The 27,575-nt window shown below is 44.3% G+C and overlaps 1 protein-coding gene across 1 annotated transcript in view; it reads left to right on the top strand.

The window, feature by feature from the left end:
• The window catches only part of PCP4 (Purkinje cell protein 4), a 51,942-nt gene that overhangs the window by 9,240 nt on the left and 15,127 nt on the right, over positions 1-27,575 (top strand). The window contains exon 2 of the mRNA XM_050332901.1: positions 10,931-10,982. Coding sequence (XP_050188858.1) covers positions 10,931-10,982 — 52 coding nt within the window. The remainder of the gene's footprint in view (positions 1-10,930; positions 10,983-27,575) is intronic.

Raw genomic sequence — 27,575 nt, 5'->3', positions numbered from 1 at the left:
ACCTTCCACTAGACCAGGTTGCTCAGAGCTCCATCCAACCTGTCTTTCAACACTTCCAGGGATAAGGCGTCTTTAACTTCTCTTGGAAACCTGTTCCACACTCACAGGTAGAGAATTTTCCCCTAATATTTAATCTGACTCTGCTCTCTGTCAGTTTGAAGCCATTCCCCTTTGTCCTGTCACTACATGTCCTCGTAAATAGTCTCTCTTCATCTTTTTTGTTGCTCCCTTCAGGTCTGTGGAGGGAGAGTGTTAGAAACAATGCCGGGGAGCTTTTGCTGCATCTGCCTGAGCCCATTTTACCTGGACTTGTTCCACGGCTGTGGCACTACAGGAACTGTGGAACATTTAGTCTTGGGCCAGGTAACCTGGTGTGCCTGTCCTGGGGCCAGGGACCCTGAAAACTCCGTGAAAATTGCTTCCTTGTCTTTCTCAGCTGCTGTTAGCAAGGAAATGAGGAGCAGCATCCCTTCCACCGAGCAGCTGCAGCGTCCTGGGAGTTCCTGGTTTGTGGAAATCCCGATTTTTTTTTTTTTTTTTTGGACAGAGCTAGTGCCCTGACTTTTCTTCTGCTTGCTGCATCTGAGCTTATTTATTTGCTGCTCCCGATTCCTGGAGATCAAGGTGACCTTGTGCATCATCCTGTCCCTTTCTCGGCTCCCGGCTCCAGGAGCTTTGCTCCGAACCGCATCACCCCCGCCACGACAAAGCAGCTCCCCCAGTCTTGGATTGGAAAAAATGAGGCACAAATCCTCTGCCCTGTTCCCAGGGCAGCTCCAGCAGCCGATCCCGGGCTGCCCTGGCAGGGATGCGCCCGTGGCACAGGGCCAGGGATAACGGGGTTTGCGTCATCCGCCTGTGCGGCCCCCGGGGCAGCCGGCGCTGCGCTCGCACTCCAGTGATTCCCTGCCGCTGGAATAACCCTGGAGAAGTCCCTGTCATCCCTGTCATCCCCACGTGTGGCTGGGGGGAGCTGCTGGGAGTTGCTCCCTGCGACCAGACTGGCCCCAGGAGCGGAGTTAAGCGATGCATAAACATCCTCGACACTCGCTCTCCTCTTGGAAATCGAGGTCTTGTCTCAGAAATCAAATGTTTTGCCCCAAGGCGGAGGCAGAAAGTTCCTTTTTTTTTAAATTTTTAAAATTTTTTTCAGGGTGACTCAAAGCTGCCATAATTAATACCTTTGGAAAACCTCGCCGGCCAGTTCCTAGTGCAGCCCAACAGACTGTAATAGCATCTGTTTGCCTCTGAAATGTGTAGGGAAACAGAGAAAAAATATGAACAGATTTATTTTAATTTTTTTTTTTTTTTTTTAAATCGAACAACTAGAAATAAAAACACGCCAACAGGGGGGGAAAAAAAATAACAGCAAAAAAACCACCAGGATTTTTGCAGTCTGGGAAGAAGCAGCCTGTTTTAATAATGATAGGCAATATGATCAGATACGAAGCAATTTGTCAGTGCAGATTTTTTTGCCATGAATAATCCAAGCTGTCCCTTGAAGACAGCCTGGAACTCAATTACAGCTGGGTTTACAGCTCAGCAAATTAAATTACCCCAAACTTCAGAAGGGCTTGGAAGAATGAAATCTAAAGAGAGTTCTTTTGCTACAGAAGCACCATCCATAATCAGTTATATTATGCTTAGGCAAGGTCCCTGACCTCTTAATTGGCTTAGGACACTCTTCCTTTCTGAAGATGCTGATATTAAAGGATAACCAAGACGCTGCCTGTATCCAAATGGTTTTTCCAGGGTTTTCTTGCTCCCAATCAGTTCCTATTAACTGCCTGTACTGCCTGCACAGGTGTCAAGGCTTATCATTTAGCTTGCCCTGGTACAGCTGTTTGTGGATCAGAGACATCAACTCACCGCTGAAAACGATCAACAGAAACAGATGAAAATATGGATTTCTTTTTTTAGCTGGATCGTTGCAATGATTGTTTTCAACGCAGCCCTGCCGAAGGGTTATTTTTAACTTGAATGATTTCAGTGCTCCCATTTTTCTGGGTGACCTTGCAAACAATTGTTGCCAAAGAAACGAGGCCTTGGGGATGGGAAGGTGCGGCTGGCTCGGGGTTGGAATGGGAAGTAGGAGTTCTTAAGGCAGGTTTCCTGCCCAATAATGCCCTTTCTGGAACTCTAATGCCAGGTCTGATGCTGCCAGTAGATAAGGAATCACGAGAGAAAAGAAGGAAGAGGCCACCTTAAGGACCTCAGTCCCTTATTATTTATGCCATTGAGCTTAATCAATTATTATGTAATTGAAATATTCCTCAGGGGTCACCTTGGAAATGGATAAAGGGAAAACAGTGTAATTAGGATCCGGGCTGGATCACCCATGTCCAAATGAGAACTGAGGTAATTTTTTGGCAAGTGGCGCGAGAAGGCTTATTTTGGAGTTGATTTTACCTTCTCTGCCCTTTGCTGAACAAAACCTGACACTCAGTTTAGAGAAATTCCACAGTCCCACACTGAGGTTTCAACTGCACTCATGCAAGTAATTCTGCTGAATTCAAGACAACCCCTTGCCCACGTATGAGTTAGCTCTGTAAATAAGCCATGCTGGATCAAATCCTCCATTTCCTGCAGGGAGAAAAAAAAAAGAAAAAAAAAAAAAGGGATTAGTTCTCATGGCTGGCATGGTAATTAACAGGATTTGGGAAATACATTCTTGCAGCTGCTTTCAAAATTAACTTCAAAGATTCCATTAATCCCTGCCTCAGAAAAAAAAAAAAATTGTGATTACAATGTCTTCGGAGAAATAATGTTTTAATTCAAAATATGCTAATAAACTAAATATTAAGCAAGCCACTGTTTGTGCTAATTACGTTGATTACACTTGGTGTTGGTGTAAATATTCTGTTTAGAGCATAATATGGAATCTGAATACAAAATCAGCAGGTTCTCACTGTGCTGATTTATAAATTACAGCCCAGCATCGGCAAAAGTGGGGCACAGGGAAAGTTCTTTCCTGTGCTATTAGAATATTCAGACCCAGCACTGTAAGTAGGTTCCTTATCCCAGACAGAGATTCTCTCTGCCTGTTTTCGTCAGATGCCTCCTCTTTTATCCTGGAAGCTGCTTCCAGCCCTGGGAACAGCACAGGGAGCACAGGGAGCTGCTGGAGAGAGCCCAGAGGAGGCACCAAGAGGATCCCAGGGCTGGAGCAGCTCTGCTGGGAGGAAAGGCTGGCACAGCTGGGATTGTTCAGCTGGACAAGAGAAGCTCTGGAGGGACCTGAGTGTGGCCTTGCAGGGCCTGAAGGAGCTCCAGGAAAGATGGAGAGAGACTATTTCCAAGGGCTGGAGTGACAGGAGAAGGGGAATGGCTTCAAACTGACAGTAGGGTTAGATGGGATATTAGGAAGAAATTGTTGGCTGTGAGGGTGGTGAGGCCCTAGCACAAGTTGCCCAGAGAAGCTGTGGCTGCCCCTGGAAGTGTCCAAGACCAGGTTGGAGCAACCTGGGCTAGTGGAAGGTGTCCCTGCCCATGGCAGGGGATTGAAAATGGATGATCTTTAATGTCCCTTCCAAACCATTCCATGATTCTAAGTGTGCTGGATGCTGAAGCCCTGCTGTCTGTGTACACTCAGAAATGCTTCTTCTGAGGACTCACCTCAAGCCAAAAGCTCTGTCTGGACAAAAGAGAGCAAATCACACCTCTTAAACTGAGGCCAATTTCCAAAGTCTGTGAACCACCCTGAGATTAAGTCATTCTGTGTAAATAAAAATGTGTGCTTTACATGGGCAGTGACCACCCTGAAAACAGAACACGGGCACTTCTCACAGAATTATTATTCCTATTATTAATTCCTGACCAATATTACTGTGGTTTCTAGGATGACAATGTGCATGACCACCTGACTAAAAAAGTCCCAGAAAACCCCTGTCACTGTGCCAGCTTTTAGCCACTGCAGGTTGAATCCCATCAGTTCATCTCAGCCCACCTGTGCAGTTTTAATTTATTAAAATAGCTATGGGAGAGCCTTAATAAAATTAGGGACAATCAAGAGCCAGTCAAGTAGAACACTGCTTGACCCATGAGGATAATTACAGGGTTTGTCAGAGTGCCAGGGATCATTTAGCTTTGACAACCAGGAGGGGAAGATGGATTCCGGTGTTCTTGCTCAGGCAATGTTGCGCTGCCCTGGCAACACCAGACAGGCAGAAAACTGGCTGTGGAAAACTTCCTTGGTGTAAAGGGGGATGCAGGGGAGAAGGTGAGAGGAAGCACTGAAGTAGAAGTTGATAAATATTGTTTTCCCTTTCTGCCAGGTGCCCAGAAAATGTGGTCTGTGGTTCCTCACGCTGATGTGTGAGACAGAAGTAACGGGCACATTATCAGGTTTACCCACCACTCAGACGAAATCTTGGCTGGGTGTTCTGTACCTGATGCAATTACCTTAAATGTGGGCTTTGAAGGACACTTTCTCCTCATAAATATTCAGTACCACATCCATAAAAACGTGGCAGGAGGGGGGAGGCACAAGAGGGGCGAGGAAGGGTTATTTCCATAGCTTCTCCTGCAGTTTTCATTGCTCCATCCAACCTTCTCCCTGGGATTCTTCACTTCTGCCTGCAGATGTTCTGTAGGTGCCTGGCTGTGACTGATGTGCATGAACCTGTACGTCACAGAGTTGGTTTGGGATTTGCCATCTGTCTGCAGCCCAGCTTTGAGAAGACATAATTAGGAGAGAATGAGTGAAATGGCAGAATTCGTGCCTGCCTCTCCAGCAGTGCACTTTATCTCGACCAGCTGTTCGTTTTCATGCTTTCTGATGTATAATTCCAAAAAAAAAAAATTCAAAATTAAAAAAAAAAAATAGCAGTGGTGCTAAAATTCCAGTCCCGTTATTTAGAGGCCGTGAATCCTTTGCAGCTTCACAGCAAACAGAAATCTTTCCCTCACAGCAAAATCCTTTTTCCTGCTCTTAATATTTTCTTAAACTTTGTAATTTATTTAATTTTTTAAACCAAATTATTTGCTGTGTTGTGGTTAAAGAGGAAGGTTTTTCACACTTTAAAATGTGAAATGCTGAGTGCTGTAGTTTCAATGCATGGCATTAGAAAGAGGTTGTCGAATACAGTGAAAAGGAAATCTCCAGTGAAGAAGAGTTTAACTTAATTAATAGTTTTGAAATCCCCAATTCTGCTGAGTGTACCCACTCATGCCAGGTTAGAGCTGCTTGGTTCTCCCTCTGCTTAAATTTTGGATCTTCGTTTCGTTTCTGGTGTGCAGCTCGTGTTCTTTGCTGGAGTATGAAAGAAAAGCAACGGCAAAATTCCCAACTCAGGATGTCACCTCACCACATGATTGTTTTCCAGGGGCGTGTTTTCCAATGTGTTGATCCACCAGCAAAGCTGATGTTTCCCTCAGTGCCCACTACGTGTTTTTTTCAGTGATATGTTTGTTGTCTTTCTGGGTTTTTTTCAATGGCAGATTTAGACATGGTGTCAAAAAACATGGACAGTAAAGTTGGAGCAGGGTCTAGAGAGTAAGTCATGTGAGGAGGGGCTGAGGGAGCTGGGGGAGCTCATCCTGGAGAAAAGGAGGCTCAGGGGGGACCTTCTGGCTCTGCAATCCCTGCCAGGAGGGGGGAGCCGGGGGGGGTCGGGCTCTGCTCCCAGGGAACAGGGACAGGAGGAGAGGGAACGGCCTCCAGCTGTGCCAGGGGAGGCTCAGGTTGGCCAGGAGGAGGAATTTGTTGCTGGCAAGGGTGGTCAGGCCTTGGCAGGGGCTGCCCAGGGAGGTTTGGAGTGCCCATCCCTGGAGGTGTCCAAGGCAGGCCTGGCCGTGGCACTCAGTGCTCTGGGCTGGGGGACAAGGTGGGGATGGGGCACAGGTTGGACTCGATGCTCTTGGAGATCTTTTCCAACCCTTATGATTCTACAAACCTTATGATTCTTAGAACCAGGAGAGCTGAATACCATGTGCCTCCACAGAAGGCACACTGAGACTGTGAAGTGTGTAGTCCCACATTTGTTACGTGTTTTTAAACCAGATTTCTCTAATTCCTTCTTCACTTGTGAGAAGTGTTCCGTGCTGGTGGAATGTCCTCAAAGTTCCACTTGGGGGAAACTAATAAATGCACCATGACCCTTCAGGCAGTAATGGTTAGATAACAGATGTGCTTTGGGATCTGCCTCTGCCTGTAGTTTAATGAACCTCATCTGGAGCTTCCTTCAGTACCCAAAAACTCTCAGTACCTGCAAAGATCAACCAACACAAGACAAGATCAGTTTGTAAGAACTCTTGCTTCTTACTTTGTTTCTGGGTAGTTCAACCCTAACTGAATTCAAGGAATTGTGCAGGAAGTTGGATGGGGCTTGGAGCCACCTGGTCTAGTGGAAGGTGTCCCTGCCCGTGGCAGGAGGTTGGAAGTGGAAGATTTTAAGGTCCCTTCCAGCCCAAACCTTTCTGTGATTCTAAGCATTTAGTCCTGAAAAACGGTAGGTAGAAATTCCTGTTTATCCTGTTCATTCTGCTGTGATTAGGAAGCTTTCCTTACTTGGAAAACATGGAAAGTCCCTCAGCAGATATTTACAGTGACATTTTTATTTGCAGAAAGGTCATAAACTTCATAAATCCTTAAAATGTATTTTTCAGTACTTTTTTTCACTTCGAGGCTGAAACAGCTGAATTTGTTAATTAAAGCAGAAGGCTATTAAAAAAAAAAAGAAGAAGGTGCTTATGAAGTAGTTGAGTTGGATTTGATTTATGTCTCTTACAGAGAAAGTTTTGTATGGAAAAGGGATGGTAGTTGAGAGGGAAGATTTCTTGGCACACAGTGGGCCAAGCCACAACCATTTTTGTGCTGCTGCACAGAACCAACATGTATTTCCTTCTGTCACACGTCAGGGATGGACTTGGTAGGAAAACAAAGCTTAAGTAAATCTTAGGACATGCACAGACTTCACTGCCAGGGAGTGCAGAACATCCTAATAACTTCTCATGTGGCTGTGTCCCGAGTCAAGTCCACTCTGGCTCCTTCTGCTGTCCACCGTACAAAAAAATTCCACTGTTTTTATTCTCTTAATCCCACCCTTGGATGCTTCTTCACTGCCTTCCTGGGATCCAGCTCGCTGTGCCTCGTTGACCCTGCCCTGAGATGAAGCAGCAGGATGATGGTATTGCTGTTGCTGCCCATTTCTCAGAACCTTCTGGCAGCTTCATGTACCCTGATCTTGGGCTTTCTGTGGCTCCATCATAAAGCAAACAACCCTTCTGCCCCCCAGAAACTCTGTAATCAACACCTGGCTACGATCCCTATCACTGAGGTGATAATTAAAAGCATAAATGAAAAGGTCAGGCTATTTCAAGACGAGAACAGAATGTAAGATTAAAGGCAAAAATTAGGCTCGGGGGGGCAGGAGGGGCTGAAGGATGAGTGGAGAAGCTGCTGCAGTAATTTGACATTCTTCTTGAAATGTCCTCCTGGCTGCAAATTCACTTTTGACCTCAGTTTGTACGCCTGGGGGACTAATTTAGTACAGTTTTTCATCCCACATTAACTAGTGCTGTGTGTAGCACTGAGAATTTAACAGGAAAGTGAACCTGTTCCTTTCTTACTGGGATTTTGAGCATATGGCAGCAGTCTTTTTTGCTTCCTCTGCTAACAAATTGGGACTAACTTTGATTTTTGGAGACATTTTTAATTATGTGTCTTTGGTGTTCTGTAAAACCACTGAGTTAAAAATTAATATAGCCCCAAGCAGTCATAAACTGTGTTTCCTCCTACGCAACACAGCAACAAAACTGTTGATCCTGTTTTACTGGATAATCATTACGGGTTTGCACTCGTGTTCATTTTAGCTCTGCTGTTTCTTTGATGCCTGGTGGAAAGTTTATTCAGTGTTTCTGTCCTGGTGCTCGGCTTAGAAAATGCTGGGGAGTTTTAGAAGCAAGCTCTGAATGAAGGGAGCTGCTCAAAGTTGCAGGGAATGGAAATCCTCTCTCAGGAGGAAAGGCTGAGGGAGCTGGGGCTGTTCAGCCTCCAGAGCACACACTGAGAGGGGACCTCCCCCAGGTCTGTGGGGTCTGCAGGGAGGGGGCAGAGGATGGACCAGGCTCTGCTCGGGGGGGCCCAGCAATGGCACAAGAGGAAGGGGCAGGAACTGATGCCCAGCAAGTTCCACCTGGACAGGAGGAAGAACTTCTTTGCTGGGCAGTGACCCAGCACTGAACAGATCACCCAGAGAGGGTGTGGAGTCTCCTCACTGGGGATATTCCAGACCCATTTGGACACAATCTGTGCCATGTGCTCTGGGATGGCCCTGCTGGAGCAGGGAGGTGGGACCCAGATGACCTTTGGTTCCTTCCGTCCTGACCCATCCTGTGAAAGCATCAGACCCTAGAAATTAATATCATTTTTCTTGTATTTCTGTGGTTTAAATTTGATCTCTTGCATCTGAGGACAATACCTTTTACACCAACTCTTGGAGGGCTTTCATCCACTGCCTCTTGAAAACACCTGCAGTAACTCCCCCTCATGTTTAGTCCCCCTGTGCTCTGAAGCACATTGGAAAGCTCAACTTTGTTCTGAGCCTGCAGTAGGTGATGAAAGAACAAAGAAGCTCCAGCTGCCAATAACACCAACATCTTGAAAATGTTTTGAAAAGCAGGTCCACTGAATGTATTGAAATGAAAGGCTAAAGGTTTTGCAGGAGGATGATCCCATTCTAAGTGGCTTTTTCCTAAGTTTCAGTGCCTTGTCAATGAGAATCTGGTTCTCACTTTCAAATCCGTTGCAGTCACTTGGAAGACAGCACAGGGTTTATGGATCCAAATACCCATATAACTAAAGGAAAAGCTGTCAGAAGTTGGTTTGGCAGACTTTCAGGCTTCCTCCTGTAGAAGTCCACTGGTCACCAATCAAACCAAATGGCTGTAAAATAGTTCAGCTGATTTCAGGCTTAAAGAAAAGTACCGTGACCTCATGAATAGAAAAACCTTCATTTACCAAACCCAAGTTTTTATTCATTTTCCTTGACAATATTCCCCTCTCCCCGAGGGGAAGTCTGGAGACACGAAATAAATGTGTGAATCCATATTCCAGCACTCCATCAATAGCAGACTAAACCTGACAGGTATAGCCGGGGGAGGAAAGAGAAGCTTTCATAAAGCCTAAGTAGCACAGCCTCAAATGCTCAGGAAATAAGACAACTTGGAAAAGCACTAAAAAATGTACAGGGGAGGAAAAAGCAATATAGGTACCTTTTTCTTGAAGGGAAAATCCAGTAGTTTGGGTTTTTGAGGGAGGAGGTCCTAATAAATTAACACTAAAATTAAAATGTTGATTGGAGTTGAAATATTAACCAAACAAAGTCATAAAGGTTAATGTCCTTAGCAAAACTGATTGCTGGGTGGATTCATTGATTTCTGGCCGTTGGTAACTTATGCTTTTGTCAAAGATGTTTATCCCTTCAGAATCCCCTTCTCTGATTGTTACTGGTGAAGTTTTCCGTCCTGCCTGGGCTCTGAGGCTCCAGGGAGGAACAAATAATGCATTTTCATTTTGGGGGGAGGCTGAGACTCAGAGTTGTGTTCTCTGGGAGAGATGAGGCAGAGCCAGCAGAGACGAGACAGGTGCACTGAAATCTGTCCTGGAGAAGGAGATGGGACACCACTGGAAACCATGTGTAGCTCTTGTATTCTCCTGAGAGGGTGGAAGAACTTACTTTCCCCCTTCTGTGTCAGAGCTAAGGGCACGTGAAGGTTTTGTTTGTGCACCGCGATCGTCTCCATACACAAAAAGCACCTTGGAAACACCACTGTGTTTGGGAGATGAAGGGCAGAAAGCAGAGCAGCAGAGAGGGTTTTAAGCAGATAAATATATAATATACACTCCAGACAAATATGTCTGTGTGAATTTTCACTAGAGAACCGACACTGTCCATGTCTTGGCACAAAGCATTTGGTTTGCAGTGCTGCTGTAGCTGTTCAACCTCCCTCATGCAGGAGGGTGCTCTGCCTCCGATGGCTGAATGCAGCTGGATTTGCTCCCTGAGTTTAACACTCCTGGGTTTTTACATGTATAACCCTTGAGGATGATTTCTTTAAACAAATATGAATAATTTTGTGTAAGAAATGTAAGTCTTGCTGTATTTGCCAAAGTACCTTAAGATGCTATAAAGTGCCTGGGAGATGCTTTCTAGGGGACACAGAATAATTTTCACAGGGTGACCGTTCCTAAGCTGGGAAGTTCCCTGGCAGTGTAACCACACTAGTCCAGCCCTGCCACTGTGAATATTTGGGCTGCACTGCTGTTGGTGACTTAAATCAGTTGGTCTCATGGAAATTCAGGAGGCTGTTCCTTGAACAGAGAGTGAGTTGAAGTGGGAAGTTCCATCTTCTCCTGCGGCCAAAGCAGAAAATGGATCTCTTAAGGAAGGAGATTCTCCTTTGTTGCTGATATATTTACAGAAACATTTTTATTGTCTTTTTTTTATGGCATTGGCCAAATTGACTTCTCCATGGGCTTTGGCCCTTAGAATTTGCTCCTTGCAAAATCTCATAGCATCCCTGTAATCCTCCTGAGCCACGGACAGGGAGGCACAGAAGGGAGATGAGGAGATGAGATGGATTGTAGATCAAACCCTTACACTGCTGGAAGCTTCATTACACATATCCCATCATTAACATGGGATAATTATATCCAGGGGCACACAGTGATGCAGCTCTACCTGAATCACAGAATATAAGTCCTTTGTTAGGTTGGAAACGACCTCCAAGATCATCAAGTCCAACCTTTAAACGGCACTAAACATTCCTGTCCTGACTGGTCGTGCTTAAAGCAACGTTTCATGAGAGTCAGTGATCATCCAACGTTAATAGGAGAAATCCAGGTGTAACTTCCAGTAATTCCAAGAGGAAAATGCAAGTCTAAGTGTGTTCTAACCACTTGTTTTGGTTTTTTTTTTCTCCCTGACAGAGACAAGGAACCGGAGCTACAAATGGAAAAGACAAGACGTCTGGTGAGAATGGTAAGGGCAGACTTTATTTCTTGATGGAGAATATTGAATAAGACTGAGCCAAAATATTTGATAGATGTCTGGTAGCAAAGGGCTTTGGTTTCATATCTTATCTTTTGATTGTGTTTTCAAGACTGGAAGGGCTTCAGTGGGTTTGTTTTCTTCATGTTTTTATGTCTGAATCCTTTACTAAAAGCAGAGACCTGATTCTGAGCACGTACTGTGGTAAACCAAAGGACTCCATGGAAGTCAGAACAGATCAAAATGAGACTAAAAAACAAGATGAGGTACGTGGGGAAAGGACACCAGGAGATGAGGTTAAGTATTATGAGCAGCTGCTCCGTGAATGGGGGAGATGAAGAGAAATAATCTGGTTAAAAAGGACTTGTTCATGAATTTCTGTGGTCTGATTCATCCCCCCCTCTAATTTTAGGCCCATAACTAAGATACCAAAGTCAGAAGCCACTTGTGCAGAGCTCGTTTGAGTGTTGTTACAGAGAGGCCAAGGATGGAGCAGCTCACAGGGAAGGAGCAGATGACAAACAGGCTCTGAACTTCAGCACTTGTCAGGAGTGAATCTGGACTTGTACCCACTGCTCTAAGGGGGTGACTCACTGGGTTGTTTCAGACATTAACAAAGGAGCTGGAAGAAACCAATTTCAGCCCCTTAAGTGGCCCAAACAATTCTGATTGGGAAATGTTGATTTTCCCCCTCCACCCCCCAAGAAAAATGCAAAACTGAATTTTCAGGGAAAACAGTAATGGTTTTGGTTTTTTTTTTTAGCTGAAATCTCATTTCCTATAGGAGCAGAAGTGCTTTACATACAAATGATGAAATTATCAAAATCCAGTTATCATTTTTCAGAGGAAAACAATTTGATCAGTGCTATTGTATACCCAGCTGAAAACGAGGCAGCATCAGTTGGAAGATATTCATGAACAGCATGAGGATTGAACTATACAAATATCCCCTCTGCTTCTGTTTGCTCATCCAGTTCTAATTAAAAGGATGTGTTCTGGTGTCCATCCCATCTACTGAAAAGCAGGAAGAATCCTCTGAAAAGCCCAGGGTTTTCCAGATGGGTTATTTGAGCAGTTATTTGGGATATTTGGCCTTTAAGTGTCGGTCTAAATAGAATTTTGGGGCCCTTTGAGGCAACACATCCCAAAGCATTAAGAGCCTCCTTTATGGATAGTTTTCCTATCACAGGGAGGTGACTTTCCCGTCAGGGCTGTTTGCACAATGTTCCAGTAAATGAAATCCGTGGATGATGCTCCCAGTATGATAAAAAACACAAATTGGAGCGGAGGGAAAAAAAAAAAAAAAAGAATAAATATTTTGGCTTGTTATAGCGTCTTGAATTAGTGGGAACAAATGTACCCTGACAGCAAAGCAATTTGCATTCTCAAGTTAACAGGAAAGGAAAGCAAGCAAAATTATGTCAGCCATTGGGGCAGCATTGCAAGCCTGTTTTTCTCTTTTCTGTTTGAGCACATTATGAGCTGGGCTCATTTGCCTTGAATTCCTTCCCAAATAAAAAAATTTCTTCCCAAATAAAATGGTCCTGTTGTCAAGTTTAGCTTAGATTTACTGATCCTGCAGTCCTTTTTAAAAGCAAATTCTTTTTTTCCTCAACGGGGATTTTGAGTGAGCAAGGGCTGTGTCATTAATTCACAGAAATATATGATTCTGGATGTAGCATAATTTTTTGTATAATATAGAGGCAGATGCACAGTTAATCTTGGGCAAATAGATACCAATTATTTTTTGTAATGAAATTATAACAGAAAAACTGTCACCTACATAAAATACAGGAGCAGCAGGGGAGATGGAATAGATTCCTCTGATCTCCCCAACCCACATGCTTGCATAAAAATAAAGCAGAATCAGAACTTTGAACCTGAGATTGAATTCTAAATCAAAGAAGCAGAACTGTATAACTCTTTGTCCTTATTAGCCCTGTGTAGTTAGAACTCAAGCAGACATAATTTATTCCTCTGAAAATTGGGGTGTGCTGTAAACCTTCATACACAATATAAATCTTTTTTTTTTGCATGTGTTTTGGCCAGAAAGTCTTCAATATGCCCATGTCTTAGATGTTATTAGCATCTTATTTGAGTGTTTGTTTCCCTGTCAAAAGGAAACTTTCCCTCTTGTTGACAAGGGGGGGAGGGTGGAGAAACAAAAAGCCCTTTCATCTCCTCGAAAAGAAAGAAAAAGGGAAGAAAGTCATGCCACCACAATGTTTGCAAAGGCAAATTAGGCTGGTTGCTGTCCTTGCTCTTGTTTACAGATCACGAAAAGCCGCTGAAAACTGGCCCAAACAACAAATAAAGATGCTTGGCTGTTGTCAGAGTTTGATTCACACGGTGAGGACACCGCTGTGGGTCAAGCTTTGTTCGTGCATTGCAGCAGAAAATGAACTTTGGGTCTGCCTCTGGGCTAGGCTGAAACTGAAGAAAATAAAACTAATGACCGTGACAATCAGCACTGTCCCTCTTTGAAGACGTGTATGGCCCTGCTGTCACTGTGCAGCATCCAGGGAAATTCAACCTCTGAAGGTTCCTGTGATAGCAGGGATAGTTTTGATGGACAGGAATGCATGTTCTTGTTTGACCTTTGTCAGACAGCACAAGATATCCTTAATTGTGTTTGGTTCCTGATTTAAGCACAGCAGCAGTGGTTGCTCTCAGCAAACCTCCCTTCCAGCAGAAGGAGCTGCCTCCACACAGGATGGGTCAGGATGGAAGGGACCACAGTGGGGTCATCTGGTCCCACCTCCCTGCTCCAGCAGGGTCATCCCAGAGCACATGGCACAGGATTGTGTCCAGATGGGTTCTGGAATATCCCCAGGGAGGAGACTCCACACCCTCTCTGGGTGATCTGTTCAGTGCTGGGTCACTGCCCAGCAAAGAAGTTCTTCCTCCTGTCCAGGTGGAACTTGCTGGGCATCAGTTCCTGCCCCTTCCTCTTGTGCCATTGCTGGGCCCCCCCGAGCAGAGCCTGGTCCATCCTCTGCCCCCTCCCTGCAGCCCCCACAGACCTGGGGGAGGTCCCCTCTCAGTGTGTGCTCTGGAGGCTGAACAGCCCCAGCTCCCTCAGCCTTTCCTGCTCCCAGAGATGCTCCATCCCTGCAGATATCACCCCCCCCTGGACCAGGTCCAGCAGCTCCACATCCCTCCTGTCCTGAGGAGCCAGAACTGGACCCAGCCCTGCAGATGTGCCTCACAGGGGGACAGGACCCCTCCCTGACCTGCTGCCAATGCTCTTCCTCATGCATCCCAGAATCCCAGTGGCCTCCTTGGCCCCCTGACACACTGCTGCCTCAGGGACAGCTTTTTGTCCACCAAGTCCTTCTCCCAGAGCTGCTCTCCAGCAGGTAATCCCCAGCCTGTGCTGGTGCCTGGGGTGGTTCTTCCCCAGGTGCAGGACCCTGCATTTGCTGTTGTTCGAATTTCAGACAGTTCTTCCCTGCCCATCTCTCCAGCCTGTCAAGGTCCTCCTGAAGGGAGGACCTGTTGTATTGGGCACTCCTCCCACCTTTGTGTCACCAGTGAACTTACTGAGGAGGCACCTGCCCCTTCATTCAAGCCATTGACAGACAAATTAAACAATTCTGGGCCCAGCAGTGAACCCTGGGGACACCACTGGTGACAGCCTCCAACCTGATCCTGTGCCATGAGTCACAACCCTCTGGGGTCTGTTCTTCAGCCAGTTCTCAATCCACCTCACTGCCCACTCATCCAGCCCTCACTTCCCCAGTTTGCCTACAAGGATGTTTTGCAGCAACGAGCCTGGCAGTTCTTGAGAGTGCATCAGTACTGTAAATACTGCAAAACCACTCGTGTTGGGGTAACTTCTGCTCACATTAAGGGTTTTGCTGTTAATCTTTAGTGGCCTTACTGGATGCTGGTCAAGTTCCAAGATGACATTTTTCAATCTTGACCTTTTAAACAAGTTGTGGTTTGTCCTTTTACGGGTTATGATCAAAGTCAAGTGGTGATTTGTGTTGCATTGCAATGTGCTCTCACGGTGCATCCGTGGCTGGTGAAGTCCGTGGAAGAGTTTCTGGTGCATCAGTGGGCACTGTGTAATGCTGAGTAGCATTTCCATCCAGAACATTCTCTCCTGCTGTCAGGAAAGTGTATGTAATTTAATTTTGTCCTTAGAGTGGGAAGAACGAAAGTGTTATTTGGAGTAAATCACATAAACTGGTTTTCCTGGGTGAAAACTGGTCAAAGGGCTATTTTTAAAGCAACACCACCCTAATAATGTAATTATTACACACAGCAATGCTCTGTGTACAGAAGCACCTGTATAAAAACAACTTGTACAGAGGAGCCATATGACTGTAGCTGCCATAACCTCTTTGGGTCTGGAAGGACCTCAGTCTACCTGAAACCCAAGAGCTATTTATTTGTGAATACCTCTGCAAACAGACCTTCTAAGCTCTACAATATAAAGCTGCTCTCTGTGGTAAAAAATCCAAAGGGAAAAGAGCAGTGCTATCCCCACAAACCTCAATGCGGGACAAGAAGCTGTAATTTCCTTTTTGCTCACCTGGTTTGATTAGCTGGGACAATCAACGCTTGCAGATGCATCCTAAATGAAAACAGAATGTTCCCCCCTTACTATTCCTGCTACCTTGGCAATGTCACCAAGTTCCTTTGTAGGTTAGCACTTGTCACTTCTTGTTCTGTTTCACATTGCCCTGTGGTGTTTTTTTTTTTTTTGGTTTGGTTTGGGGTTTTTTTGGGGTTTTTTTTCAATGTAATTTGCAAGCTGCTATCATACAATCTACTCTTTAATAGCCCAGCACAACTGCCAGGGAAACAATTGCATCAGAACCAATTATTTCCATCTTCGGATTTAGAATCACTCCTGCTCCTATTAATAGACCTCGCTCTTTCTTCTGCTGGAACACGAGGCATGTGGTTATTAATTGGAGTCTGTTAATAATTTTCTTGGAATATCAGATTTATCATTCAGTAACGTGGGATATTTATAACAACAAAATACGTGTTTTCGTGGGATGAATTCTGTAACTTCCCGGCTCCGAGCGAAATGAAAATTATGGATGTGATGGTGGATCAGGCCAATCATGGCATGATTTCAGTTATATTGGAAAGGTGAATCCCTTCTTTTCAGTTTCTCCTCGTGCATTCCCAAGCACTTGTCAGTGTAGGAGCTCTGCTTGGGGCCACCCAGAAAGCTACAAATGAATAAACACTCTGCATTTTGCCCTCTCCATGGGATGCCTCTACATAAGGATAAAGACACAGAGAAGTTAATAAGTAAATTCTTATATTTTACATCTTAAAAATGGAGTCATCTAAACTCACTTTAGCCCAAATGCTTCTAGAAAACATGGTAAAGAATTGTAAACCAGTGTGGCAATAGAGGGATCACTCTAGCAATCTTTCTTGGTAGAGGGATGTGAATCTTCCAATGTTATCAACATTCCATACACCCATTTCCTCTACTCCAGAAACTTGGGAAATTCTGCTCTTTGTTCACGGTGCACTCAGGAATAAAAAACTCTTTCCAGGTCTGACAGAGTAAATAATCATCCTCCTAGTTATTTATGTAAAGTGCTTTGCTTAATAGAGCTTCCATTCCTGGCTAGAGGCCAGGATCGTTATTGTAGGATGGCCTAATATAAATATCTGTTTAAGAACTCAAAATTAATTTTCCACTAATATTCTCCAATGACTGCATAAAAAAAAAAAAAAACCAAAACCACTGTGCTGTTTTTGGGAACAGCCCTACAAATAAACTTACTTGTGGAAAAAAAGAGGGAGGGAACACATGAGGGCAATTTGTGTAAATATTCAGAGGATCTCATGGAACATGATTTGCTGTGTCTTCCAGGGTCTAGAAGTCACATTCCTTAGTCACAGGAGGGGGACAGTGCCTGGGCTAGTGAATTTTGTCTTTCCCACAGAACATTGCTTGTGTGGCAAAAGATGAACGGGGTTTTGCAAGCAGCTGCTGAATCAATGTAAAAAAAACCCCAACATCTTCAGACTGCTTCTCTCTAATATTTCATCCCCACAACACTAATCAGAAGTTGCAACGGGGAGTGTTATATGAAGATAATTAATTAATACTGAGTTTTCCTGGGTGTTAGGTTGAGTGTTGGGAGGAAAATTACCTTGCATTGTCGCTTTTCACTGGGGTGTTCTAAAATTCCCTCATCCCTTAAAAGTGGTGCTTCATGGAATATGATCTCTGCCAGTAATGGAGCCTCTCCTCTCCTTCTCTCAATCTGTATCCAGAGCCAAACTCTGTCCTATCTCACACAAATCTGGCTGGCACTAGTGGGAATTTGGGAAGTGAGATGAGAATGGTTTGTTGTACCTCATCCACTCCATCTCTTAAAATAGAAGGTCCGTGTCTCAGCAACATTCCTAGACGTGTGTGCAACCACCAGAGAACACAACACCTTCACAGAGCCTCAGTGCAAAAGTGTTTGAACCCTCAGCAGGGTTACACAAGTTGTATTTGGCCATGTCCAGATCACTCAGGCTCAGGGAAAAGGTGTAAAAACCCTGTGAGAGCTCCACACCACGATCTGTAGCTGGGAGTGGAGATGGGAGTCAGGAGAAAAATTCACCAAGTGATCGGTTCTAGGCAAATCCCATCTCAAGGCACGGCAAAAACACTGCAGGAAACCTCATCTGCTTTCATTTTAGGCACTTGCCTGGCCACAGCTACACAGAAAGTTTACCCAGAACCAAACCAAGTATGTCTCAGGTCCTCTCCTGGTGTGTGTCTCTCCCCTTTCCCAGGCTGGAAGTTGCCCATCCCTCCAGGCAGGCTCAGCCGAAGGCAGATTGAGTCTTTAATAAGCAGGTTCTTGGATTGTTCACAGATCTTCCCTAGGGAGGATGCTGAGAGGAAAAAAAGGGGAATTATCCATGAACTTCATTTCCTCTGCCAGGTGAATTTGCACTTCTGGAGGCCGGGGATAAGCAGGAGATAACACAAACACTCCTTCATTGGGACTTCACCTGTCCCCACGTGTCTGTTCATACATCATCATCAGTTCATCAACTGATTTCTCAGAGAGGACCCTCTGGTGGGGTTTAATCAGAATAACTAATCTAAACTAAAGTAATATTTCTAAGAGAGCAGATATTGTCCTTTTTCTTTCTGTTATCTGACAAGATGGCTTTGCTACTGTGCATTACAGCTGCACTTTGGTGATGAAAAACTTTCATTTTTAAACGTTTAGGCAGAAGAATATTTAAAAAAAAAAAAAAGCATTGCATTAAGAAATTCATCAATTAATAGCAGTGCTCGTGTAGTCTGGCCTGTGTCCTGTCTTTGGAATTCCCCACAAGTTTTTCATTTGGTGTGTCATTTATAGCTGCTCTCATGACTCCCAAATAAGTCCATCTTCCCACACGGAGCACATGAAGGGTGTCTGTCTGTATGTTGCTATATAATCTTAATTATGCAGCTTTTTCTTGCATGTTTTGCTCTGTTTTGTTTTTTTTTTTTTCCTTCCTGGGACCACACTGGAGAGGAAAGGAATGGTTTCCTATCTCATGAAAGTACCAGGAGAGCAAATTAAATGCAGAAATCCCACAGGGGGAAAAAAAAAACCCAGAGCAGAACAGCACGACCATAGCAGAACAATTTCATCTTTTTAAACTTGCTTTTTAAAGACTTAAAAATAGGAAATTATATTTCTCCTCCCCCCTTTTTTTTTCTTCTCTATAGAGGAAAAGGTCCTATCTAGCTGGCACCTTTCAGATGGAAAATCCTCACACTTAACACTCCTGCTACACTGTCTAGGTACTTATATGGTCCTCACCACCGTAGTAACTGAGTGTCTTCCAAGTATTTAAAAATAGAGATAACAATAACAATTCTTGCCCTGGTTCATCTCTTTTTTTTTTTTTCCAGCTTGCTACAGGAATAACTTGATTAATTTATGGGATCTCTGTTTTGCACACAGTGCCTGCAGTGCAGCTTGGGAACGTTGTGTGCCTGTTTACAGGGGAGGGGCTCAAAGTGGGCACACCCAAAAATTCGGCTGCGTTTCTAGAAAGTGAGACACGAGCACGTGTGTAAAATTAAATATTATGTACTTGCATGTGGTCACTCACTGCCTGCTCCTTTGCAGGAGGTGGAAATCAGTAGAAGTGCAGCATTCCTACAGTACTGAGATGAGAAGCAGCCCAAGGAAATCACTGTGAATTGTTCTGGTTTGTGACTTAGTTTCAGTGGTTGATAGTGAATCCCATCTCGGTTTGGTTTTGGGGGTGCTAATAACCCCCACAAACACATCTGGAACCTTTCCGTACTGCCAGGAAAACCTGGTTCAGCAAGAAGATGGAGGAGCAGTGGAACTGCCTGGAAAAAAAGGGTGTCAGTGTGCTCCTTTGTCCTTGTTTTATTTCCATATTTGCACTGACTGAAGGTGGAGGTCACTCTTCTCCCAGGCAACCAGCAGCAGGATGAGAGGGAACGGCCTCCAGCTGTGCCAGGGGAGGCTCAGGTTGGACACCAGGAGGAATTTGTTGCTGGAAAGTGTGGTCAGGCATTGGAAGGGGCTGCCCAGAGAGATTTGGAGTCTCCATCCCTGGAAGTGTCCAAGGCAGGCCTGGCCGTGGCACTCAGTGCTCTAGGCTGGGGGACAAGGTGGGGATGGGGCACAGGGTGGACTCGATGTTCTTGGAGGTCTTTTCCAAAATTCTGTGGCCTGTTCCACTCTTTGTTTGGCCTTTCCGAACTTTTAGTTCAGTTTAGCCACTCCCTTCTTCCCTGTTGGGTAAGATTTTGTCTCAGTTTTGTCCTTTCAAACAACAGCAGAGTGACTTGGATCCAACTCCCTGCAGTTCCTGCTGCTCTGGACTCGTGGCACTTCAGAGCTGCCTAATTCAGTGGGCATTTGGGCACCTGAAAGGTGGTAAAAGCCCTGCTCCTTTCTGAGAAAGTGGCTGTAAAAGTTAGCCTAGGTCATTAGAAAAAAAAAAATCAGCAATTAGAAATTAAGAAAAAATCAAATTAAGAAAAAGCAAATAAAGCTTTGGTGATGCTGGTGGGTTTTGCCTTTTGGGTGACTCATAAACGCGCTGGAGTTCCCGTCAAGTGTTAATGAGGAAAGACAGCACTGAAATTATGCCTTTGACAAGTGCCATATTTCTTTTGGAAATCAGTCTGCAATTATCAGCGTGCTGCCTGACTGTGCACCAGGGAGAGGGAGCCCTATTTCCATGGCTGGCACGGAGCTGACACGCACTGGCTGCCTTCCACAATTGTGCAGGGATTGGAAAACCTGCTGCCATCAACACTCCTGGGAGGAGGGATTCAGCTCTGCCTTGGTGCTGGTAGGAACCCAAAGCAAGGACAGGGGGTCAAGGCAGTCCTTAAATAACCCTGGTAAAAGCTATGAAGTCACCTCTGAAGTTAATCTGCCCCCACATCCTCAAGGACGGTTTGGGGCTGTTGAGACAGTATAAGCTGGAATATTTACCTGGGAATTTCATGGAGCTGGAGTGACTTGCCCAAGTTGGAGATCAATTTATACCTGTTCCCAGACACTTAACAACAAGTGATTAAAAGGCTACAAGAGGTGGATACGGCTGAGCAGCGTGTTTTTGTTAATTTAGTGGAGGTGAAAAATGGAAGAGGAACACAATCAATGCACAGCAGCGGTTACCAGGATTTGCTGTTGTGGAAACATCACTTTTCTTTTGACTGCACACACGATCTGCTTTCCTTCACACCACAGGCCTTCTCTTTGTTCTGCTGGTTCAGTTTTCCAGAAAGCTCGGGTTTGTAAATGGAATGAAAATACTTTTCTACTTAAGGGCTGGTGATTTGCTAAATGATTAATCATATTTTTTTTTTTCCTGAAGGTTTTTAAGACTTTAATTTGCAGCACACAGCTGTCTTCGTGCACTTAGCTCCGTGCTCCAAAATTAGCTGGTAATTTGGTGTTATCAAGCTCCCTTGTGTGAGCAGGCACCAGAATTCAGAGCAGCAGGAGTGTTACAGACATGATGGAAATGTGGCTGAACAAGTGACCAGAACAAAAGGCAGTTAAGGAGGGAGGAAGGAATGAGATGCTGCAGCAGGAACTGGCACAGCAGTCTTGGTGCTTAGAGTGGATCTTGGAATGCTTTGGTTGCTTGTGCAAGGGAAGAGAAGGATGTCTCAAAGTCAGCCCACCTGTGTCTTGGGTTCCTGTGCTGAGACAGAGCTCTTAATAATATTAATAATAATTATAATAATATTAAGCTCTCTCTCTAAGATATAAAAATATATATATATAAAAAATATAAGCTCTATAATATTATTAAGCTCCCTCTCTACAGGTTAGGGGTGAAATTCTTCTTGCCTGGCTCTCTGGGTGTGCACCTGTGTGAGGGACATAAAGCTCTGTTTGCTATCAACAGAAAAATGTGATTTTTTGGTGACATGGTACTTGTCAGAATGAGCTTCTCTGGAGAGCCTGGTGTTTGTAGATCTTAATCCAGTCTAGACTTCTAATTTGTTCAGCTCTGTCAAGGCTGAGGAATTTTTAGGTAATACTAAAATTAATAAATAACAAAAATAAAACATAATAAAAAGAATAATAAAAATAAAAATACTTCTATCTAGAGCACTGTCTCTGGAGTCAAGTGGATGCTCAACAAGGCTTTTCAGAGTGTCAGCTTTGAACCTGATTTAATTTCTCCTTAAATCCATCCCGAACAACTCCATCCTTATTTAGATTTGGCTGCTCCTCCTACCTCGTGCCAGCTCTCGCAGCCATTTTCTCTGTAAAAGTATGGATTTGAAAACATCCAGATATTTTCTGGCTCGAGGTCTTTGCTAGCTGGGATGCTGGATCTGAGGGAAACATTTGCTTCAGCCAAGCACATTTGGTGTTGGTTCGTTTCTCCCCCAGCCCACAGCAGGTTACGAATGGGAAGAACCGAGAAAAAGATTTTTTCCAAGGAGGAATTCTGAAGGAAAGAAGAAAGAGGGATAGCACCAGATATGGAAAAGGCATTTCAAGAGTCGCAGTGGAAAACAGGGCGAGGATGCTCTGGGAGCTCCTGGGAGATGATCGGGGAGTCCAGTGAGCGGAACTCAGCTCGCAGCACTTCTGCAGGGTCTCCCTGTAACAATATTTAATCACAGTTGATGAATGAGTGCTCTGACTGTATTTTGAGTATCTCATCTTTCATTCTAATTTATACCTAAAAACCCCTGAGACTGCTGGTTGACTCTGGGTGGAGAAAGCATTAATTATTTCTTAGGTTTTAGTGAAACACTGGCACTCCACAGTGACCAATTTATTACTCCCCTAAAAGCTGCCAATAAAAAAATGGACGTGTACAAATATGTTCATTAGCACAAACTAATTAAAATCCAGGCTAATTGCCAGGATCACAATGCATTACTGAGGGATTTTGGAATTCATTACGTGTCGGTGCTAATCCAACAGTGGCTCTGCAGTTTCTAATCTAAGTTACAGATCTGCTGATAGACACCTAAAAGTTGGCTTATGGTCCATGTAGACACTTCAGAGAGTTTCTGACCCAGGTTTCTGACAGGAAGCAGGAATTAGCTATGGAGAAGATTCTGGGCTGGATCCTCTGTTGTGTGTTACAGCTGAACAGAGGGGTAGGAGTGGAGAGATTAATTGAGTGTGAAGATAAGTTTATTCCCCTGGCCTCAGGCTGATTTCAGACTTGAATGTAGGTTATCAGGTGTGGTACCTGTGAGAAAAGCTCATGTAATTCCAGATCTCCAGGTATATTTGGGCCCCATCCTGGGGAATGATGGAGCACATATCATAGAGCCATGGAATCACAGAATCAACCAGGTTGGAAAAGACCTCTGAGATCATCAAGTCCACTCCTTGATCCAACCCCGCCGTGGTTCCCAGCCCATGGCACTAATGCCACATCCAGTCTCATCTTAAAAACCTCCAGGGATGGAGAATCCACCCCTCCCTGGGCAGCCCATCCCAATGGCTGATCACTCTCTCTGTAAGGAATTTCTTCCAAATATCCAACCTAGACATTCCCATCCTGGCTTACACACGTTCATACAGCACAGATGAGGATCAGATAACCTCCTTTCCACCTCAGATAACCAGGGGGCAGAACCCACCTGGGGAAGGACATCTAGACCAGGCTGAGGCAGGTGGATTCAAGGCTCTTTGGTGTCCTGAAGCAGCCACCTCTTGGTCTGGCAGCAGCAAACTAATTCCCATCAGACAGTGTGTGTGTGTGTGTTGTGATCTCACCTAATGATGTCCAGAAAGCAGACAGCTGGATTTTGCATCAGCAGAAATTTCTGGGTGACCTTTCCAGTGAATCTTCCTAACTAAACTCCGTGTGTCTCCTGTGAGCTCTGCCTCTGGGAGGCGATGACGTGTGCTTGCCTAGGAGTAGATGGGAAAAGGAAAACACATTCCTGGCTTTTTTTTTTTTTTTTTTTTTTTTTAAGCCAAGAAGGTAAGAAGACAAATGGAAGATGTGTGGGCTTGGACCTTTTTGTCACAGGGTGATGGATGCTGTCAGCAGAGGGCACAGAGGGCTTTGCCAGTCAGTCGTGAGTCACTGCTCTGCCCATCAGCACCACTTTGTCTCTCCTCAGACAAACTCAACCCTTTGCCTTAAATTCCTTTCTCTGTCAAATCCAAGAGAAAGAAATAGCTTTGCCAGACTGCAGTGGAAAGGAAATGTGGAGAGTAATGGTCCAGAAACAATACTGTGTCCTGTGCCCGGTGGGACCAGGTGCAGGACCTGGAGCTGTTCTGCCCAGGTGTGGGAGGTCTGGTGGGCTTTGCAGTGACTGCTGGACCTCTCTGAAACCCTTCCCTGTGCCACAGAGAAAAGTGGCACAACTTGCTGTTCAATTATTTATGGGTTTTTAAATGAGAGGACCACAGAAATCAAAAGCGAAAGGCCAAGTCATGAGGTGGAGTCCTCTGGAGGTCTCTCAGCTAAAAAAAACCCCACACATTCCATTATGGAAGAACATCAAAAAGAAAATGTAATTTTTGGCAGTTTTCCCCCCAGTTCCTCCCTTGCCACAGGCAAACTTTGTGAACAACACAGTCTAGAGGCTGTTCTGAGATGCAGCACAATTAGTGTAGGTTTTTGGTCTCTCTTCATCATCTTAAGAAGATTACTGCAGCCAACATTAGCATTTTGCTATTACATGGTGGACTGGCTGAGGTCCAGGGTGAGTTGGAATTAGAATACTTATTTTTTTTCCTTCTATTAATTCTTCCTCTTTTTGCTGTAGAGGATGATGCATGCAAAAAAAAAAGTCAGTGAAGGAAGCTGCATCAAGGGATACTGGTGCTTCTTTGTAGTCTTTCCCCATCTATCTGTTTGTGTGAGCTTGTAATTCCAACTCAGTTTGGTTCTAAATTTCGGGTTTTAATGAACCTAAATGTAAGCACATCCACAACTGCCATTATTTTTGGAGTGGGCACTATGCAAGATCACTGAGAAGTTACTGTTTTCCTCTCCAAAAGTATAAATAGATTCAAATTTACTTGAAACTTGGCATGGGAAGGTTTTATAACTCCCATAAATCTGGCCCTTGTTTCAGGCTTCCCACAACTCTTTGGTCATCACAGTAATTTTCTATGGCTGCAAATAGTTTTCTGCAGGATTGTGTAGTATATGAAGCATATTTGGGGGGCAAAATTTCTTGATTGAACTTGCAGAACAGAAACCAGCATCTAATTAACCCTGAGCTGAGACAGAGAGCAGCTGTTTTTATTCTGCTGTGTTGGAAGGTCTCTGGCCAAGCAGCGAAAAAAGGCTGAGCAAAGCCTTGACTTTGGTTTATCAGAACTTAAAAAATTCCGTTGACTTCATAATTGTTTTATAAAGCTATAATATTTATATTGTTTTAGAAATGTATAATAATTGTTGAGATGGGGAGTGATCCAGCCCAGAGCTGCCAGAAACCTTTGCTAGTGTCAGGGATACCTTTTGCTGTTGGAAGTGCTGCTGTCTGGATGTGACAAAACACTTGATAAGCTCGACCAAGCGTGCCAGGAAAAAGCAGAACTCGATGTAGACTTTCAATGCAGGCAGTTCAAAGAAACCCCAAGGTGTTCTGCTCCCCCAGGTGACTTGTTTCAGGAGAAAGCCTGATTTTTTATTTTTTATTTTTTTTGTTAAAAAAAACCCCACCAAATATTCTGGGTTTTGCTGGTCAGAAGAGGTTGCACAGACTGAGTTAAGCAGCAGAAAACGCTCAGATCACCACAGCTGTTCTGGCAGTGATTCCTTACTTTCTTCCTTATCTTCATAAAAAGAGGTTTTCCTCTCATTTTTTCTCTGTGTTGCTTTCTCCCTGTCTCCCACATGCTGCGTTTCCACCTCACTCCTCATTCTTTCTCCTCCCCCAGAGAATTCTGTGTTTCTTCAGCCCAGCCAGGTCAAGTGCTACTTTTCCCTCCATCTGCCTACTTTTCCCTCCTCTTATTTTCCCAGGCAGAGTTTGAGCTGGGCCTTTAACAAAGAGTGTACTTATATTTATTTATTTATATTTATTCACCCGAAGAAGGGTCCTGACTAAGGCTTTTAATTTTTTTCTTCTAAGTAATCATTTTCAGTGACTCAACTGTTTTCAGGGTTTGTTTTTTTTTCCTCGTGGTTAAACGTTCAAGAAATTATTGGTAGCTCTCAAAACACCAGCAGAGTAACGTTCACCCTCTGGTTTTGATCCCTCTTAAAGATTTTCCAGCCATCCATAACTTTTATTTCGTTTAGTTTACATTCTTTTCCTCGTATTATATACATTTATTTTGTTTATTGCAGTCTGGATTGGTGGCAAGGCCAATTAACAGCTGCTGAACTCTGCTGGTTCAAAGCTCCCTTTTCAGTTGTACACAACCTTGCCAAAATCCAATTGCTCAGGCTGAAATTTGTCATTTTGATTGCTTGCCTCGAGCAGAATTATTTTGGAAGGGTTCAGCAAAGTCATTCCAGCAGTTTCCAAAAATGAGGCTCCCACAAAATGTTAGCACATCCAGCAATTAAAAACAATTTCTGGTGGCCTTTTTTTCCTGACTGCTTTGAGCCTTCGTCATTTTGAACAGAAATGTTACATTTGCCATCTGGGATGTGACTTTTCTACGTTGCAAAACTGGCCAAGTTATAAATGTTTAGAAAGACAAAAGTCTTGCGTTTGTGTGAGTTCAGTGAAGCAGTTTATTTATTTTTTTTTTTTTCCCCGTGAAAACTCAACATCACTGAGCCAAATAGTAACCACTAAAGAAATTAAACCAACACTGTCTTTGCAAGGCTTAAGAGGGAAATAATTTTTTCCCTTTATTGCCACTTCCTGCTTCTGTAAGCGATGCTTTGGTCAGGAACTGAAGCTGAGGGAATGGTGGTGCCCCTTCTGCATTCCCAAGAGACCACAGTTGCTCAGGAGGAGATGTTCCTCCTTCCCTGGAACCAGAGGGTCACAGAAGCTGGAGCAGGGAGGTCAAAGGATGGAATGACGAAGAAGGTCTCCTCAGGAAACTGGAACCACGGAGTATTGGGCGGGGTTTGATACTTTTGGATGGAAACTGGTTCTGGGAAGGGGGCATATGAATTGAGATGTGAGAAACAGATTTGATCAGCAGTTAGCTGGTGTGGGAATGGGCTGGGCTGGAATTCTGAGGTTAGGGAATGCCCTGGTGCAGTTCTGGGGACTAGGACTAGCCAATTAAAGAAACAGCCCTGCTGAGATCTGCTGGGGAAGGGATGGGGCTGGACCCAAACTGACACAGAGAGGAGATGGAACAGAAACACCCACCACATCCAGAGGCATCAGTGAGCAAAGAACCCCCTGAGCCTGCTGCCCACACCTCCCAGTGCCTCGTTGCTCCTGTCCTGGATGAAACCCACCGACAAAACACGCAGCTCGTTCCGTCTCCTGCTGAGTCAAGGAGAGGACGATTAAAACAGGAGGTGGTGGGTCTAACAGCTCCAAGCAGTCGTGCTGAGGAGCCATGTGGGTGCCCATATGTTGTAACAGAGTGTATTTTTTCTTTGCTTTAAATCCAGGAAACAACGTGCTCCCAACACCACGAAAGTTGCCATGTCAAGAATTAAAAGTTGTCCACCCCGTGAGTTCAGTTAATTTTGCATAGTGGTGTCACTTTAGTTTTAGTCGTTTATTAACTTCTTCATGTTCAACTTTGCAGCCTTAATATCCTTTTAAGATAGCTTTATGTGTGCAATGAACTTGCAGCTGAAGCAGGAGGGAAACCTTCATCCCCTGGCCTCGGTTAGATTTTCATGTCAATTAGATTATCTGGCACTGGGTTTAATAACTTCCTAATTGCCATTGCAGCACTTAGCTAGATCAATGCCCACCCTTCCTGATAAAATTGATTTTAAATAGCCGTTGTTAAAAGGCATCAGGGTGAAAACTTAGGGAGGTGAAAAGCAAGGTAGGATTAATAGGAACCCTTCTTTTCTTCCAGGGAACTCACATTTATAAAGCTTGGTTTTTGTTTTGTTTTAACATGGGTTTGCATTAAAAAAAAAAAAAAGGATAATTTGTATATTTGTAAACTCAAACCATTCCAGCGTGTTCTGAGTTTCCTTTCTGAGCTGCTGTGGATGGGA

Source organism: Myiozetetes cayanensis, unplaced genomic scaffold (genome assembly GCF_022539395.1).
Source record: "Myiozetetes cayanensis isolate MyiCay16 unplaced genomic scaffold, myiCay2020 scf5-8, whole genome shotgun sequence".
Lineage (NCBI taxonomy): Eukaryota > Metazoa > Chordata > Aves > Passeriformes > Tyrannidae > Myiozetetes > Myiozetetes cayanensis.
Note: the sequence above shows the minus strand (reverse complement) of the source record. Positions and strands in the feature narration are given on the sequence as shown.